General features: G+C 34.4%; 1 protein-coding gene across 1 annotated transcript in view; it reads left to right on the forward strand.

Moving 5' to 3' along the window:
* The window catches only part of LOC126808417 (uncharacterized), a 32,365-nt gene that overhangs the window by 7,840 nt on the left and 8,211 nt on the right, over window positions 1-16,314 (forward strand). Inside the window, exons 2-3 of the mRNA XM_050533116.2 lie at window positions 7,965-8,055; window positions 14,183-14,344. Coding sequence (XP_050389073.2) covers window positions 7,965-8,055; window positions 14,183-14,344 — 253 coding nt within the window. The remainder of the gene's footprint in view (window positions 1-7,964; window positions 8,056-14,182; window positions 14,345-16,314) is intronic.

Here is a 16,314-nt window from a genome sequence, read left to right on the forward strand (position 1 = left end):
ATGTCAGACAAAAGACCTATGGTGCTACATAAAACGGCAGTACCAACATTAGCGACGCAACGGCTACAGAGATGGGCGATATGACTTTCTGCTCTTGATTACGAACTGAAGTACATATCTTGAAAGAAGAACGTGTAAGCGTTTTGAACGTCAAGGATATGATGAACTTTACAATATCCCAGACAAAATATTTGACAGTTTTGCTATAACGTGTGAACAGATTGAAACAGCTACAAGAGTAGAGCCAGTTTATCACGCATATTACTGGACGGGCAGACGAAGTGGACGATGAACGATTAAAACCATATTTCCAGCGTAGATGTGACTTAACAGTGGAGCAGAATGTTATTCTGTGGGGATTGCGAGTTGTGTTGCCTTCGAAATTTATATAACCAAGTCTAATCAAGATAATATAAGTGCGCTACATGAATTTTTCCCAGGTGTCTCAGTTTTGATCAAAGACTTTAGACATACAGGTAACAGAAGCCCTGGGACAATTGCCGAACGAACTGCTCCAAAATCATGTGTAGTAGTTTTACGTGATGGACGTTTTTATTTAGAAGAGACACATTGATCAAATCAGGAAAGGATATAATAGTCTTGAGGACAATGTTATTGTTGAAAATAGTCAAGGAGTGAATAACAATTTCATACCAGCACAACCTCGTGGCAATATTCAACAACAAAGTTAGACGCAGGTATAACGTTATTTCAGATAAAACGACAAGTTATAAACATGTAGGTCACAATAGATATGCCAGTTAATACTTCAAATACAAGAGATTTAAACATAAGCGATAATCAAAGAACATCTACACCCAAATCTAAAAAAACAGATGAACGACCACGATATCCAAATGAGATGAATAGCAGTTTAAAAGTATTAATTTATTTCTTAGTGAATACAAGTGAATGAACGATATGATAGTAAAATTTTTGATGTGATTTATCAGGTTGATAAAAACAATATTCAATTCATAACGAAAGATTCATAATTTCCAGGTGTTTCATTTTCAGAGTATACAGATATATAATTTTTGTTTGTTATTCATAGTTAGCCTTCTGATACGCAAAACCTGTGATGCATTTACCCAATAGCATAGTATTACACTGTACATTGACATTGAATATTGTTGGCAATGATACCATGCATGGTACCACTAAATATGCCACGTGATGCGATGTCATATTGTCACATAGAATGTACAGCCTTAGAAAGCATGTTGCCTTTTTCACCGATAAAAAGATTATTAATATTATCTAAGCCTTCCACTTGACCACGGAACTTCGAAACCAAGGTGAAATATTCTGGGAACTTTCTCGACCAACACCAGGATCGGACCCCTGAGAGAGAGAGAGAGAGAGAGAGAGAGAGAGAGAGAGATTCGCTTCCGCGTAGGATCTTTAGCTGTGGGAGGGAGCCGGAGGACCAGGATAAACTCCACGAGGTTACGCAGGCGACCCCAGGTATACAACAGTAATATAATAATGTATCTTATTCATTTGTAAACGTTTCTTTCCTCCCACTTCTAAAGACCCCTACGCGCAAGCGATTATTGAAATAAAATTAAACCCATATGTTAGTCCCGAAATGACCTAGTTTGTATCGAGTGTACGTTAAACCCTCTCTCTCTCTCTCTCTCTCTCTCTCTCTCTCTCTCTCTCTTGTAAACGTTTCAATGGAGTATCTCCATCTGTATTTACAGAATGATCAAATACTGAACTAAATTAACAATTTACAACAAATGTTACTTTGAGGTGTTTTTCAATATTTTGCTTTTATCGAGACGGCTATATTTATCTTATTTACTATATTCGTTCCACCATAACTTCCTGTAAAATCTCAACGATGAATAGATCAGTCACGCGTGTTCAATTGTTTAATCAGGAAAACTGACGCGTGAAATTAATAAACTCTGTCCGAACACTGAAAACAGCAAAGTAACAAAAATATTATGGCCGTGAAAATAAATATTTCTGCTAGATTGACCTTATTATTGTATTAAGTTAGATGTAGTAATTGAGGCCCTTTCGTGTGTGCTGAAAAGGTTGATTTTTAAATTAATTTTATATTTCATTGTATAATTATTTTAAATAGGAGCGGGCGGGATGAACAAAGGAGGGACAGGCATTTGAGCTAATACTAAATTAACGATACCCATAAAACCTGGTCTTCACGAAAATCATACTGGTAAAATAGTTAGAGATACATTATGCAAGATGAGATTAAGAGCTGCCAGTTCTAACTAAAATCGTTAAAAACTAAATAATATGAAGGGGATATGCTTAAAGAAATAAGAATTAAGGACTATGAATTAAGAACTAAGAATAAAGAACACTGAATAAAGAGCTGTTCGGTCTTCTATAGGACTCGTGAATTCTCGACGTTACGTTGGGAAACGCGTAAAACGGCGAGAAAGGTGGTTGATCACTTCCGATCGTCTGTTCTCGCTGTAGGCCAGGTAGCGATATTTTTATTTACCGCCCTCTTGCATGTAGTTTTGGCATCGTCTGTTTAAATGGAAACGAGAAATAAAAGTAATGTTCGAGGTAAGAATATAATATCTTATATTTTTGGTATTTGGTATTGATATTATATTATAATATGAATCTCGACACGTGCGTATGCCTACTTGTAGCCCAGTGAAGGCAAAGTTTGACAGCTGTGACATACTTTTAAAAATTGGCAAAAAAAAAAAATGAGTTTAGAATTCATTAAATTTTAAAATAGTTATTTTTTTATTTTTATCAATTGTATTTCCAACTTGCAGAATTCTTCATTCTGAAAAGAAGAAGATAATGGTAAAAGTAAAATCAATGTCGATAGTGTATAATTTTAATTTATCAGGATTGTGTAATAAATCAAAATAATAAGTGTGAAATTAAAGTATAATTAATAAAACATAAATACATGTACAATACGGTTTGTTATGAATAATAATATTAATATTGCTGTGTTGACTATATGAACTTTACTTGATACAAGTTTTCAAAATCTTTTGTACTTTCAGCAGTACTACATGTATGGTAGACCTGCCTTTTGTTTGCTACCTAGGGGAGTGCCAGCTTGTGAAGCACAAATATATTTCATGTTGATTTATCTAGCAATAAGTTACTTAAAATAAATATTATGATACTGATATATTCATAAATAATTTTATTATATTTTATGTTTTATTTATTATATTTACTTGTGGGCGGGGGTATTTTATAAATATTACGATACTGATATATTGATAAATAGATAGAACTCAATGACCATTGAATACCGCTCGGGTTATTCAATGGTCCAAGAGAGTGTATCCCTGCGCAAGAATTCCACGAGCGATAGCGAGTGGAATGCGGCAGGGATACACTCGAGTGAACCATTGAATAACCCGAGCGGTATTCAATAGTCATTGAGTTCTGTTTTTATTCTATAACTACATGCAAATCTTAAAATACACTGTACTATCTAGATTATCATAAAAAATCATCACCACTAACGTTAAAATTCATCAAAGGTTCCGCCCTTTTTTCTTTCTTTTTTACAAAAATTGTGGTTGCCTAGTTGTGACGTCATTACAGTTTGACGTAGTTCTGTAACTGACGTCATTATGGACAAAAGTAGTACGTTTTCAAGACATTGAATACAACTATAGGTTATTCAATGGCTGTATTCAATGGCCGTATTCAATGATATTTGCTTGTATTTGCATTTAGTTATAGAATAAATAATTTTATTGTATGTATCTGTTTCTTTCTTTATTTATATTTATGTTCTTTTTTTTGGGGGGGGGGGGGCGAGAATATTATTTTCATTTTATTCTTATTTTTATTTTATTTGATTTTTGTAAATACTCATCGACGAAGTTTTGTTTAAATTGGTTGATTGTATTATATCATTATTGATTTTAATTTTGTATAGTTGAAGTAAGCATAATTATTTAATTTCTGTATTTCAAACATTCAAGCTATGTGTAATGTGTTTGTATGATTATTATGTTGATGCTTAAATAGGTTGAAAATTGAAGCCAAATGATCAATTTCGCGAAAAAGGGGTCTGTCAGTTGGCGTTACAGAATCCAGTCAATTCTGTTCTGATTTTGATTAAAGATACATTATGGGAGATTCGATAACGAGTTGGCAGTTCTCATTATAATAGTTAAAAACTAGATAATGGAAAGGCAATTTGCTGAAAATTTCATTCAAATTGATCCTCTATGAACCGAGAACAAAGAGATTGAATTTCCGCCTAGCCTTGATCATCATTACTAAAGTCAGTACGATAAACAGCATAGTCTCGATTATCCAATTAATCGTTAAATCGAGAAGGAAAGTTATGCAGTAAATCGACTCACAATCCATTAAAGATCACAGGCTAGCGATGCCATCTAGAGTTGATTATGGTCTGGATAGGTATTGTTAATTATAGATGCGTTTTAACTGTTAAACAGGCATTATGTAAGAGCTAAATCTGCCTATGGTAGGTGTTTCTTTGGCCTGAAATGTTATATAAATTATTAATTTATTAACATGACAAGACCATAGACGACAGTGGATGCCATATGATTGCTCAGATTTAAAATAGATTAGAGCGGTTCGGCCATTGAATGATTTAATTTACAAATGGAGAAGCGAGGCTACGACTTGAATGACCAGGACGGTGGTTTACGATACATGCACCCATCTTGTTAAGATTACAACCATTGATAATTTGCACAAAATAAAGTAATTGAATGAAATTTTTAAATATATTCAATTTGCATTATCTATTTTTGAAATATTATGGCTAACAACGAGAACGGACAGCTCTTTAAATTCATGTCTATTATTGTATTATTTAGGACAATCTCTCTTCACTTAAAAAGGCCTGGATGACCTGTTTTAATTCTTTTAAAAAAACAGTCTTGTTAATTACTACATGTAAATGTTTCACCCCAGGTACAAAAAGTAACTCTGTTAAAAAAATTGAATGGACCTCTAGGCTAATTTGTCAAGTATGCAAACAAGATAGATGTTAATGACATAAATGATATTGGATAATCATATAGCCCTATAAGCAACATAATGAGATAAATGTAGTGCCTGTTTCAAACAAGTTATAACTCAGAGCTAAAGACTTCATGTTGATATATTGGGTCAAGCGCTCAATGAGGACAGTTTTTGCGGCGTTTTGGCGTTATAGAAATGGACCTTTATTATATTTATTTATTCGGTTCTTCTGGAATATTTGTAAAAAAAATCCATTCTTATTTCATCAGGAAAAATACATACATGTAGGCTATTTTTAAAAACCAAAAGTACTTTGTCTTATTGTTCACAAGCTTTTAGTTCCAAATTTTTAAACAAAACATCTTTCCATCTTTCACATGATTAATTGGCTATTTTTTTTATCAAAGCAATGAAGAACAGGAAATCAAATTGGTGTGGTCAAAATTGAAATGTATACGATATCAAGGACGAAGTTGCCTTTATCACCTCTTGACGGGATTCCTGGAGGAAATATCATTTAGAACAAAAAACTTGTTCATTGATGCCTAAACCAATATTCCTTATTTATTTAAAAATGTTTTCTTTTTTTTTCTTAAATATAATAGTTATGTCTACTGAAGCTAATTTAATTTCTCAACAAAGTCTACAGGCACGTAGCTAAGGAGGGGGGCGCAGGGGTGGCAAAGCCCCCCTTGCAAAAAGTTTCGCCCCCCACCCCCGCCTGTGAAAAAATTGTCGACCATAAAAACAATAGATAAACATTGTCCGTCAATTATACAACACCCCTGAGAACACTTTCCGGCCCATCGTTGCTCTGAGGTTACGGCCCTGAAAGCCTAGATCAAAAAGACTATGTAATAATTGCTTAACCTGGGGGTAGATTTATATAAGTAAACTTTTTCCCAGATGTGCAGGCTGAAAAAAAAGAATGTGTGGATGGGGGGGGATGGGGGGTAAGCTTAAATTATATAAATGGTCATTTTCTTAAAATATTAATAACACCTTGATTGGAAAAGAATTTTGTAGTGATATTTACACCTTTATCAACTAAAGTATGCAAAGATGAATTTATTTTTAAAAAAACATTTGAATATAAGCAAGATTTTTATAACTGTATACCAATTAATTGTAAAATGCAACATCTAATTTTATTAATAGATAATAGATATACCGTAGTAGGTGTGTTTGAAGTATTATCTAGAAAAAAGAAAATATTTTCTATTTAATGTAAATTGGTACATGAGGAAAGTCATTTTTTCCGATTTGTAACCTTTTTTCAATTTAACGTTACACATCAGCTATTTAATCTATTGTAATAATTTTAAAATATTTTGGAAGGAGTTATCTTGTTCTTCTTTTTTGATATAATTTCTATGTACTTGTTCATGTTATCAATTTCATAAACTTAAGTTAGAAAAACGTCATTTTCGCGTTTCACTGTGCGTACGTGCTGTCGAAAGCTAGACCAGAAGTGTACCCCCCCCCCCCTCTATCCATAATAGCGCAAAAAATATGCGCACGAACCAGAAAGCAACATCCCGTAAAGGTCTAAAGGCGAGTCGGCAATCATACGGTATTATCTATGCCGCAAAATACCTTTTAATCCTCTAATCCTCCACATCAACCAGAACGCGAGTTATATAACAACTCTTGCTGACCCTTGTGTAATAAAGACAAGTAAAACGAAATTGTGAACTATAAAAGATATGATCTGTGATTTGATCAGATTGAATATGGCAGCATATAGCGCAATTTCATTTCTCTGTAATTATGAGATTGTATTACAATGCACCTAACGAGACCAAACAGTTAGAATTTTTGGACTTACAACAGCGATGATTAAACAACGGAAATAATTTGACATGATAATCCATACCATATGTATGGTAAATGGACAGCGAGTAACGACAAATACCATCTACAGATGGACTCTACATCAGTCAAGTCAGGTGATAAACAAGGATGATTAAAATAGATTTTACGGCTCGGGGTACTTCCTTGCTATCCAAATGTTTTGAGGGGGATTTGAAGCAAAATTTTGATAGATCAATTAATTTGAATATGGTTAGTCAAAATCATCAAATCTTAAAGATTTTACGTGTGAAGGATCTTTAAGCTAATGTCTTTTGTTGAATCCAGGTCAATTGTATTCCTACCAGTTTTATGTTTTAAAAAAAGGCATTATTTCTTATTTATTTAAATATGTTTTTTTTTTTTTTCTTAAATATAATAGTTATGTCTACTGAAGCTAATTTAATTTCTCAACAAAGTTTTATAAAAAGCAATATATTTTTTCTCAAGTATCAACCTTTCAACATTCTTTACAAAGATGGGGAGTTTTTCAATAAGGTGTTCAATAAAAAAAATAAAAACAATAAAACAAAGGGGTTAATCGATATTTGGTAATGGTAATTTCTGTCTTATATTGATTGAAAGGTTACTGATATAAATCATAAGTGTTAGTTGTAATTGTCGATAAAGTTTACGCTTCCATTTGCATGATGAAACCATTCCCTAAAAGCAAAATCGAGTTCATTCGATTCCTTTAAGTCTTATAACTTCCGTCCCGATAGATGAACAATCACGCGTGTGATTTTTTTCAGTCTTATAACTTCCGCTCCGATTGATGAACAATCACGCGTGTGTCTAATACATAATACTGGGCCGTGATACTTTAAGTTCATTGGTCCCGAGAAGGCCGTCCTTTGACATTTTATTCCTGATTTTAATTGTCACGAAAACATGTTATTTTTAAAGGAACTAGAAATAAAGAGTTATTGATATTCTATTAGTATATTGATTTTCAAATATATATTTTTATATGTTTTGTAAATAAACAAAATGTACACAGTGTTTTTTTCTGTTTCTTTTTTATTTTTATTAATTATAAGAATGGAAACGCCAAAAGCCAGATATCTTGAATGTAGATTTCAGTAAATTGTTAAAATTAGAATCTAATAAATATTTTCTTTGTTTTATATTTGTATTAGGAACTGGTGGGATTATGTTCAAGTCATTCTTGTCCACAGAATTCGGTTTGTGTACTAAATTCTACAGACTATTTTTACTGTGAGGTAGAAGGTAAGTTATGATGCTGTCAAAATATGTAGAGGATATTTGTCGTTTTAGAGTGAATAACATATTTTATTTCATCGAGAAGCAAGAAAATGCGTAGCATGAGTGAAAATATAAACGTTTTCTTGCTTAGAGATGAAAAAAAATATGTTATTCAGGACAAAACGACAACTGTTCTAATTATTTTATGATTTGACAATCATTTTAGGTAAAAACAACTAGCCAGTGGAATAACACTTTTATTTCACTGATAAAACGCGGTATTCCACTACTGATCATAAAATAAATCATTTTATATACGACCAGGAAATACCATTCTGATTATTGGAGACACGGTGGCTAAGTGGGTAAGACCTGGGGGTCGGGTGTTCGATCCCTGCATTGGCCGACAAAGTTCATCGGGATTTTCTGGCGTGGGTTCCCCTTGTCAGGGGTGCAGGACAGCTGTCTAGTCGTTCGGATGGGACAAAAAACCGAATCCCGTGTACACATTGGCGTGCACATAAAAGATTCCTTGACAGTTGGAATTCGATATAAGAGTAGGCCGTAGTGCCGCTGTCCGGGCAAAATTTCCCTCATAGCACACTGTATGGCGTATGCCCGTCTTCTTTAGCCCTGTTCGGAGCAGAACAGTAGGACGTTAAACCCCATTTCAATTGATCCTTGAAGTTTTATATACAACGTGGAGGTCAAAGTTAATTCTTAATTGATCGTAGTGTCACAGTCTGCTTATTTAGGCCTTAAATGTTATATAAATGATTAAAAAGGCATTGTGTAAGAGATAAATTTGCCTACTGCAGGTCTTTCGTCTGGACTTAAATGTTATATAAATTATTAATTAGACATTAATTAACATAGCAAGACCATAATCATCTCTCGATGCTTTGATTTTAAGTAGATTAGAGCGGTTCCGCAATTTAATGATTAAATTTGAAAATCGATAATCGAGACTTTGTTTATTATCTTAACAACGATAGCAATGACAATGGAGGCTACAGTGTTCATCTAAGGGCGATAACTCGGTTTCGATTTTAAGTAGATTAGAAAGGTTGGGCCATGTAATGATTTAATTTAAAAAAATGGAGAAGCGAGGCTACGACTCGAAGGACCAGTAGTCCTACGGTGGTTACGTCCAATAAACACATCTTGTCAAAACTACAACCATTGATAATTTCGCTCAAAATAAAGTATGAAATGGATTTTTCAATATATTCATTTTGCATTATCTATATGCATGAAATATTATAACGCCATTTTAACTATACATTAATTAACATGACAAGACCATAATCAACTCCCGATGCCATCGGATGGCTCCGATATTAAGTAGATTAGAACAGTTCGGTCATTTAATGATTTAATTTAAAAATGGATAGTCGGGGCGTGGTTTATTATCTTAACAACGGTAGCAATGAAAATCGAGGCTACACTAGTCATCTGACGGCGTTAATTCTCCCCCGATGTTAAGTAGATTAGATTGTGTTTTGGATCGCTAAATTCTACATGAAAATAGTGTTGGATTATTATAAATGTGTGTCGGATCTGGCAAAAATGATTCCTTTTAGCGATCAAAAGTAAAGTAACTTTACTGTATTGTATATTATTATGCAGACCACGTATATTACCTGCAGGAGTGTCGAGTCGAGGTTTAGATCTGTTATTCTGTAACTTTCACATTCAGACGCATATGTAACAGTATGAATATTAGTGTTTTCTGCACAAACTCTGTCACTTAAAGATTTCAATATTTAATATTATCTTTTTTTATACGCCCACATTTTCATATGGACGTATATTGTCTTCGCCCCTATCCGCCTGTCCGTCCACAATTTCTTTGTGAACACTCTACAGGTCACAATTTTTATGCGATTTTGACGAAACTTGAAATATATATAGGTTAATCTCTAAAAGATCGCGGTGCATGTATCGGATGCTTCATGGATTATGGTTGAGTTCAAATTTTGTAAAAACCCTTAAATCGTACGAAAAATCTAGTTTTTTTAGTTTGTGGAACCTCTAGAGGTCACAATTTTTATTTTTATCTGATTTTTTTAAAAAAAAAAAACCTGTTTAAAAAAAACACCGTGGCACACTAAGGATTGTTGAAAATCGGACCAAAACTGCTTGACAAAATGGCTGCTACTTGTACGCAAATAGTGTAAAAGTATGTAATGCCATGATTGTGGATACTCTAAAAAATTTTATCCGATCTTGATGAAACTTAAGATATATGATAATATCCAAAAGATCTCGGTTTCTTTCGATATTCGTGCATACCTTGATTATGGCCTCTGATTGTACAAAAAATCGCGTTTTTGTTTAGCATGTTCTCTGTCCATCTCTTGCAAAATGTGGGCGTATCTTGTCTGGCAACCGCCGGTTTTACATTATTCAACAAAAAGCCATGATATCCTGGAACTGGTGTTGCATGACACTCACAATACCTGTGGTCATCATATCCGCTTGGCGTTCCAGAATCTTTGGCAACAATTTGTTCTAATGTCCCCCTGATCTTCCTGTTATTGAACGATAAAAACACATTTGGGCAAGCATTGAAGGAGCCAAGTCTTTAACTCAATATCGTCCACATTCTTCGACATTAAAAACACGACTTATTGGTCAATTTAAATCAACATGGATATTGTTATCTTATCGTGAAAAGTTAGGCTTCTGATATTAAATATTTAAGACAAGATGAAAATTTTAAAATTGGCACACGAATTTGTATGAAGAGACTCGATGAACGAAGCTAAACATATCCCATCTAGGGGAATACTACCGGTTTAGACTGGAATAACCAGACGCCAAAGGCTGCCATTCAATTCGGACTCTTTGCGTATTTCGTCGAACATAACTGATTAGAAATTGCAATAAAAACAGAAACGATTGAATGTTATATATACATTCATATTACATTATTATATATTGCGACCCATTTGTGTCAATTTCTAGGTGCCAAAGCATAGCGATTTAGCTCCTTTAAAGGCCGTCTCAACTAAAACAGTCCCGTTTAAGCTTGGCCCAGGAAGATGGCTTTGCTAACATGTGTCTGCAGATTTGACAGAAGTCTATCAACCGCATTATCTACCATTATAGTGTGGTATGACATGTCATCAAAACAGCTCCCGTAGGATTTGTATGCTAAAATTGAATTTTTTGTTGTTGTTTTGGGTTGATTAGGGACCAAGCTATCCAAAAATGCTGGGAGGGGCATTTTTTAAATCTGGACCCCTCTGAACGAGAACATGGCTATCTCCGACAATAATGGTTGGATTTTCATGATCTGAAGTTCATTATCGTGTTTTTCATCATGCCGATCCCATCTATGATACACATAAAGCGATTGGAAGTAGTTTTCATAGACTTCCAGTGGTGAATACCAATTTCCGGTGTCAAATTCGGATTGATTTCAGCCAATAATTTGTAGATTTTCATGATCTGAAATTTATTCCGTTTTTTTTTTGTCATCAGGCCGACCCAATCTATGATACACTTAAAGCGATTGGAAGGAGTTTCCATTGACAGTGAAAAGTTGTATTGTGTGTAATAGAGTTTATTTTCGACTTTTGTATCCAAGGCCCAATAATTTGTGTTGGAAAATAATATGTTCAGCCATGTTGGTGTCGAGATTAGTTTGCAACAAGATGTTGTCACTTTACCTTGCCCTTAAAATGGTTAATGTAAAAAACATTATTTATCTCAGCGATTGTCAGATTATCACACTATTACTATATCTACTTGTATTGTACAGACATGTATTTTATATTTTGTATTCGGTGTTCTATGGGAGGTTAGATTGTCTCCTTTAAGTAATGGCCAATATATACTCAGCCAAATTAAAAACTTGACACTGATGAATTTCAACAATTTTTTTTTTTTCTGGTAAGTCAAATTTATTTTAAAGTGTTTCTAACGATAGTAAGTAGTAAGAAGCCTTTAATTTCATAAAATTGTAAAGTCACGTGGATCACGTGACTTTTGAGCATATAAAGATGAAAAACCTGAAAAACACGTGCAAAACACACTCGTGAGGTCAATCGATGCAAGTTTGCTTAAACTGAACACGCACACGTAACTTGAACTGGAAAAACAAATTAAAATTGTTATTTTCATCTTTGTTAGAAAATGCCGCGCCTTTCAAATGTAGAACGTCTACGTGCTCTATGCTGGTCAATCTGTGGTCACTGTTGCAAGAGCCTTTAATTGTTCACACCAGACAATAATTAATCTTAGAATGAGAGTGCTTCAAACTGGAACTATTGCCGACCGCCCAAGGGCGGGAGCGCCACGTGTGACGTCACTCCAGGAAGATCAAGCAATACGATTACGTCATCTTAGAAACAGATTTGTCACTGCAACCTCCACAAGTAGAGAGATGTTTGGTGAAAGGGTAACTGCACAAACTGTTCGAAATCGCTTGCAGGCTGCTGGTCTTCGAGCTCAGAGGCCTTATAATGGACCAATATTGACACCTCTTCATCGCCGTAACCGACTTGTGTGGGCCACAAGACACATAAGATTTACTCAAAGACAGTGGAATTCGGTTGTCTTTAGTGACGAATCTCGATTCACTTTGAGATTTGCCGATGGCAGGGTCCGAGTGTACCGCAGACTAGGTGAACGTCAGCAAGTGAATCCACCACTGACGTTGCAGGACCTTCAACATGCTCTTGCTGAGCAGTGGCGACGTCATCCTCGGGTAGTGTTTACTAATGTTCTGAGATCCATGAGAAGACGTTGTGTGGCAGTACGAGACGCTAGAGGAGGCCACAACCGTTACTAAACACTTTATTCCGATTGTTCTCCAAGTCTGTGAATTTCATTTTGGGGGGTACTTTGACATCACGAACATTATAAATGCCAAGGACTCTCGGCGAGACGTATTCTTGCTTTCTGTTGATGTCAAGGTCGTCTGTGCACAACATAACACTAAAATAGTTGCCTTAAACCAAATATTAAAAATCTAGTCCCAAAAATCCCGAGTGTCAAGTTTTTAATTTGGAAGAGTATATATATTTTGTGATGCAATTTAACAATCGTAATGCATTATTATCCTTTTTACTTCATGTTATCTTATCTATTTTATCGTAATTTGATGTGTCTATTATGCAATCTACATTACTTACATTAAGTCATATAAGCTAGCTGTCTGGCCTCTATAGGCATCTTCGGATATTAATAATATACTCTTAACAAAAAGTAGGGTATATTCAGAAGCAATACAAAACTGTGGAAATGCACTGCTGTTTATATTAGAGGTAACCAGTGTATGTTAATAACAGGCCAATTGCCTACACATGAAGATAACCAGTTCATCTGGGCGGCTTATCTGACGGCCCCATTTCACTGGCAAAGACATACACTGTCAAAAGCGAAAATGGACGTTTTTGATTTTTGTCTTAATAATGAGTAATTGCTCCACCAATCCTCAGACATTCAGCAATTCGTCGTGGGCAATCTGACCCACTCCTCTTGCAGTGCCACGGCCAATTCCTGCAGTCTTGTCGGTTGACGTTGACGTCGACGAACACGTCTCCCGATCAAATTAAAACGTAACACACTAAAGTAAAGATACGCTAAACAGTAAATCTTATACAAGAACCGATAAGAAATCAAACATGTTGGGGCGATAGGTTCTTCATCTGTGAACATACTCTCAAAGCATGTCAAGTGTCCATGATTATTTATCATATCACAACCTGCATAGGTATTTGCATTTCAATATCCCCTACTTTTTGAAGAGTATATATACATAAATTTAAAATTTAACTATACATATGTATGCATTCGTAGAATAATATTAAATTACGGGGTTTAAAATCTCCTCATACAGAATCGAAGTAAAAGATGTAAAAACATATCTTAAGATTTGTTTAAATATTATTAGAATATTTACAGGGTGGGGGTGGGGGTGGGGGCAAATTAAGCATTTTAAGTCTGGTAAGAACTAATCAATATTTATTTTTCTCTCCATATTCCGTCTTTTGATTGCTTTGTCTATTTCGACTTTATAAAAAAGAAAAATGCTAAATTATATATTATATATATATTCCAATTATAAACATCTAACCAGACAAGGAAATACATTAACATATAAATCCATATAATCATGCTTATATATATTTTTTTCCAGGTTGTGGCCCACCCCCTGAGGTTGTTAATGGCACGCTAATGCCCCCAGACAATCTCAACATAGACACAGTATTGCAATATGAATGTGATCCTGGTTATAGAGCTGTTGGTAGTAGAATTTGTGGTCTTGATGGAAAATGGACAAGTTTCCATTGTCAACCCTGTAAGTATACATATTTTTACAAATGCTTTTCGTTTGAGAATTGGTTTTTCAAGGTAGTGGTGGTGGGGCATCCAAATCATGATAGGAAAAGGAGAATAATTCGAATTTTTCATCCAAATGGAAAGTAATTTGAGAAATATCACCGGAACATAAATGCCAGAATTCAGAACCGAATTGGATTTAAATACAACAATCTATTGTTCTGAAAATCAGGTAGTGAACGGCTCTAGCCAAAAATCGACCAGATTCACAGATATATTAATTAATGAATTGAGCAAATTTTCTATAAATCCGTTAATTTCCAGTTAACCTGACCTAACATAATAATAAACTAATTCTCATTGAAATAAAGATGAAACCTTACTGCAGAATTTATAGAATTTAATAAAATCTAACGGCTACGTGATCAGACTTCACTTAGCATGTATGGATTCGTTTTTGGTTATAGTAAACAAATGATTAATGCGTGCTGTACATCATTCGGGTCATCGCTTTGAGAATGTATAACTGATTATCAGAAACAAAACCTGTTGGTAACTATTTTGGTGACACATTCTTCACTATTTGTGATATGATTATTTATTTCAATTCAAATTGAGAATTGTGGGTTTAAAGCTATGTTTACCTCAAGAATTTATCAATTGTAGCGGCGAACAATATTGTACCTAAAAAACTCCGAAAGTACTGAAAAATATCGAAAATCTTTTTTGGTACTAATTACCGAAAACCGAAAAACACTAAATACCACAAAAGCAACACTAATTACTGAAAAACCATAGGTCACACATAAATATTGTTAGGTTGGTCATGGGTCAGGTCGGGTCACGCATAAAAATTGTGGGAAACTCTAGGTCACGTATGCAATTGGTAGACAGTTTAGGTGGGTAATGGGTCACGCTAGGCCACACATAAATATAGTGGGACACTCTAGGTTGGTCATAGATCACAATAGGTCCCACATAAGACGTATGAGACACTGTGGGTGGGTCATGGGTTAGGGGTTTTCATCTTTATTTCAATGGGAATTAATTTATTATTATGTTATATTAATTGGAAAATAACGGATTTATACATGATTAAATCATGAATGGAAGTCGAACAGCAAATCCGAACCGAATCCAAAAAACATCACAGGCTAGCGATGATATCGAGAGTTGATTATAGTCTGGATAAGTTAATTAATGTCTAATTAATAATTTAGATAACATTTCAGGCCTAAAGAAAGAATTGCAATAGGCAGATTTAGGTCTTGCATAATATATGTTTAAGTAAACTGACAGTGGCGATTATTTGATACCAAAATTTGACGTTTTTCAATGTTATCTCAATTATTGGATTTAAAGATACGTCTTATGTAATTTATCTTTTGCTTTATAGAGAAAGGTCAGCAAATTGTAACCAAATGATTACAAACTTTAGTCAACCGGGGACGCCACTTCTTCGGGGCGGGAAATTATTTAAGTGCATAACAGAAATATTCACAGGGGGACCCTTTGAGTATTTATTGACTAACCTTCGCTTCCCCTAAACCCGTGTAAACCAGTTCATGTATAAGCAAATAGGGTAGAATTATGATTTTTCCAAGATATATTATAGGATTTTTTGAACAAATGGAGAGTTAAAGGGGAAATAAACATAACATTTTTACATATAGGTTGATTTAATAAAAATGTATTTTAAAATTTCTTTAATCATAAAAAATCAACTGAGCACAGGCACTGAACAAAGCAGTTATAGTATGAAAAAGGAGGGGGGGGGGTCACTAAAACTTTTGCCCTGGGGCGCCATATGTGCCCTTATTATGTTCCACGAACGTAATCATTACATGTATTTCACTTGTATTATCATAGAGATGAGACTTGGGGTGGTCTAGACACATCTATATGACTGTGTAATACAAGTTTTAAGTACTTGACAAACTTTGATTTTATCGATCTTTAATCACCTTCCCTTGTATTAAGAATATTTAC

The sequence above is a fragment of the Patella vulgata genome, chromosome 1 (genome assembly GCF_932274485.2).
Source record: "Patella vulgata chromosome 1, xgPatVulg1.2, whole genome shotgun sequence".
In the NCBI taxonomy this organism is placed as follows: domain Eukaryota; kingdom Metazoa; phylum Mollusca; class Gastropoda; family Patellidae; genus Patella; species Patella vulgata.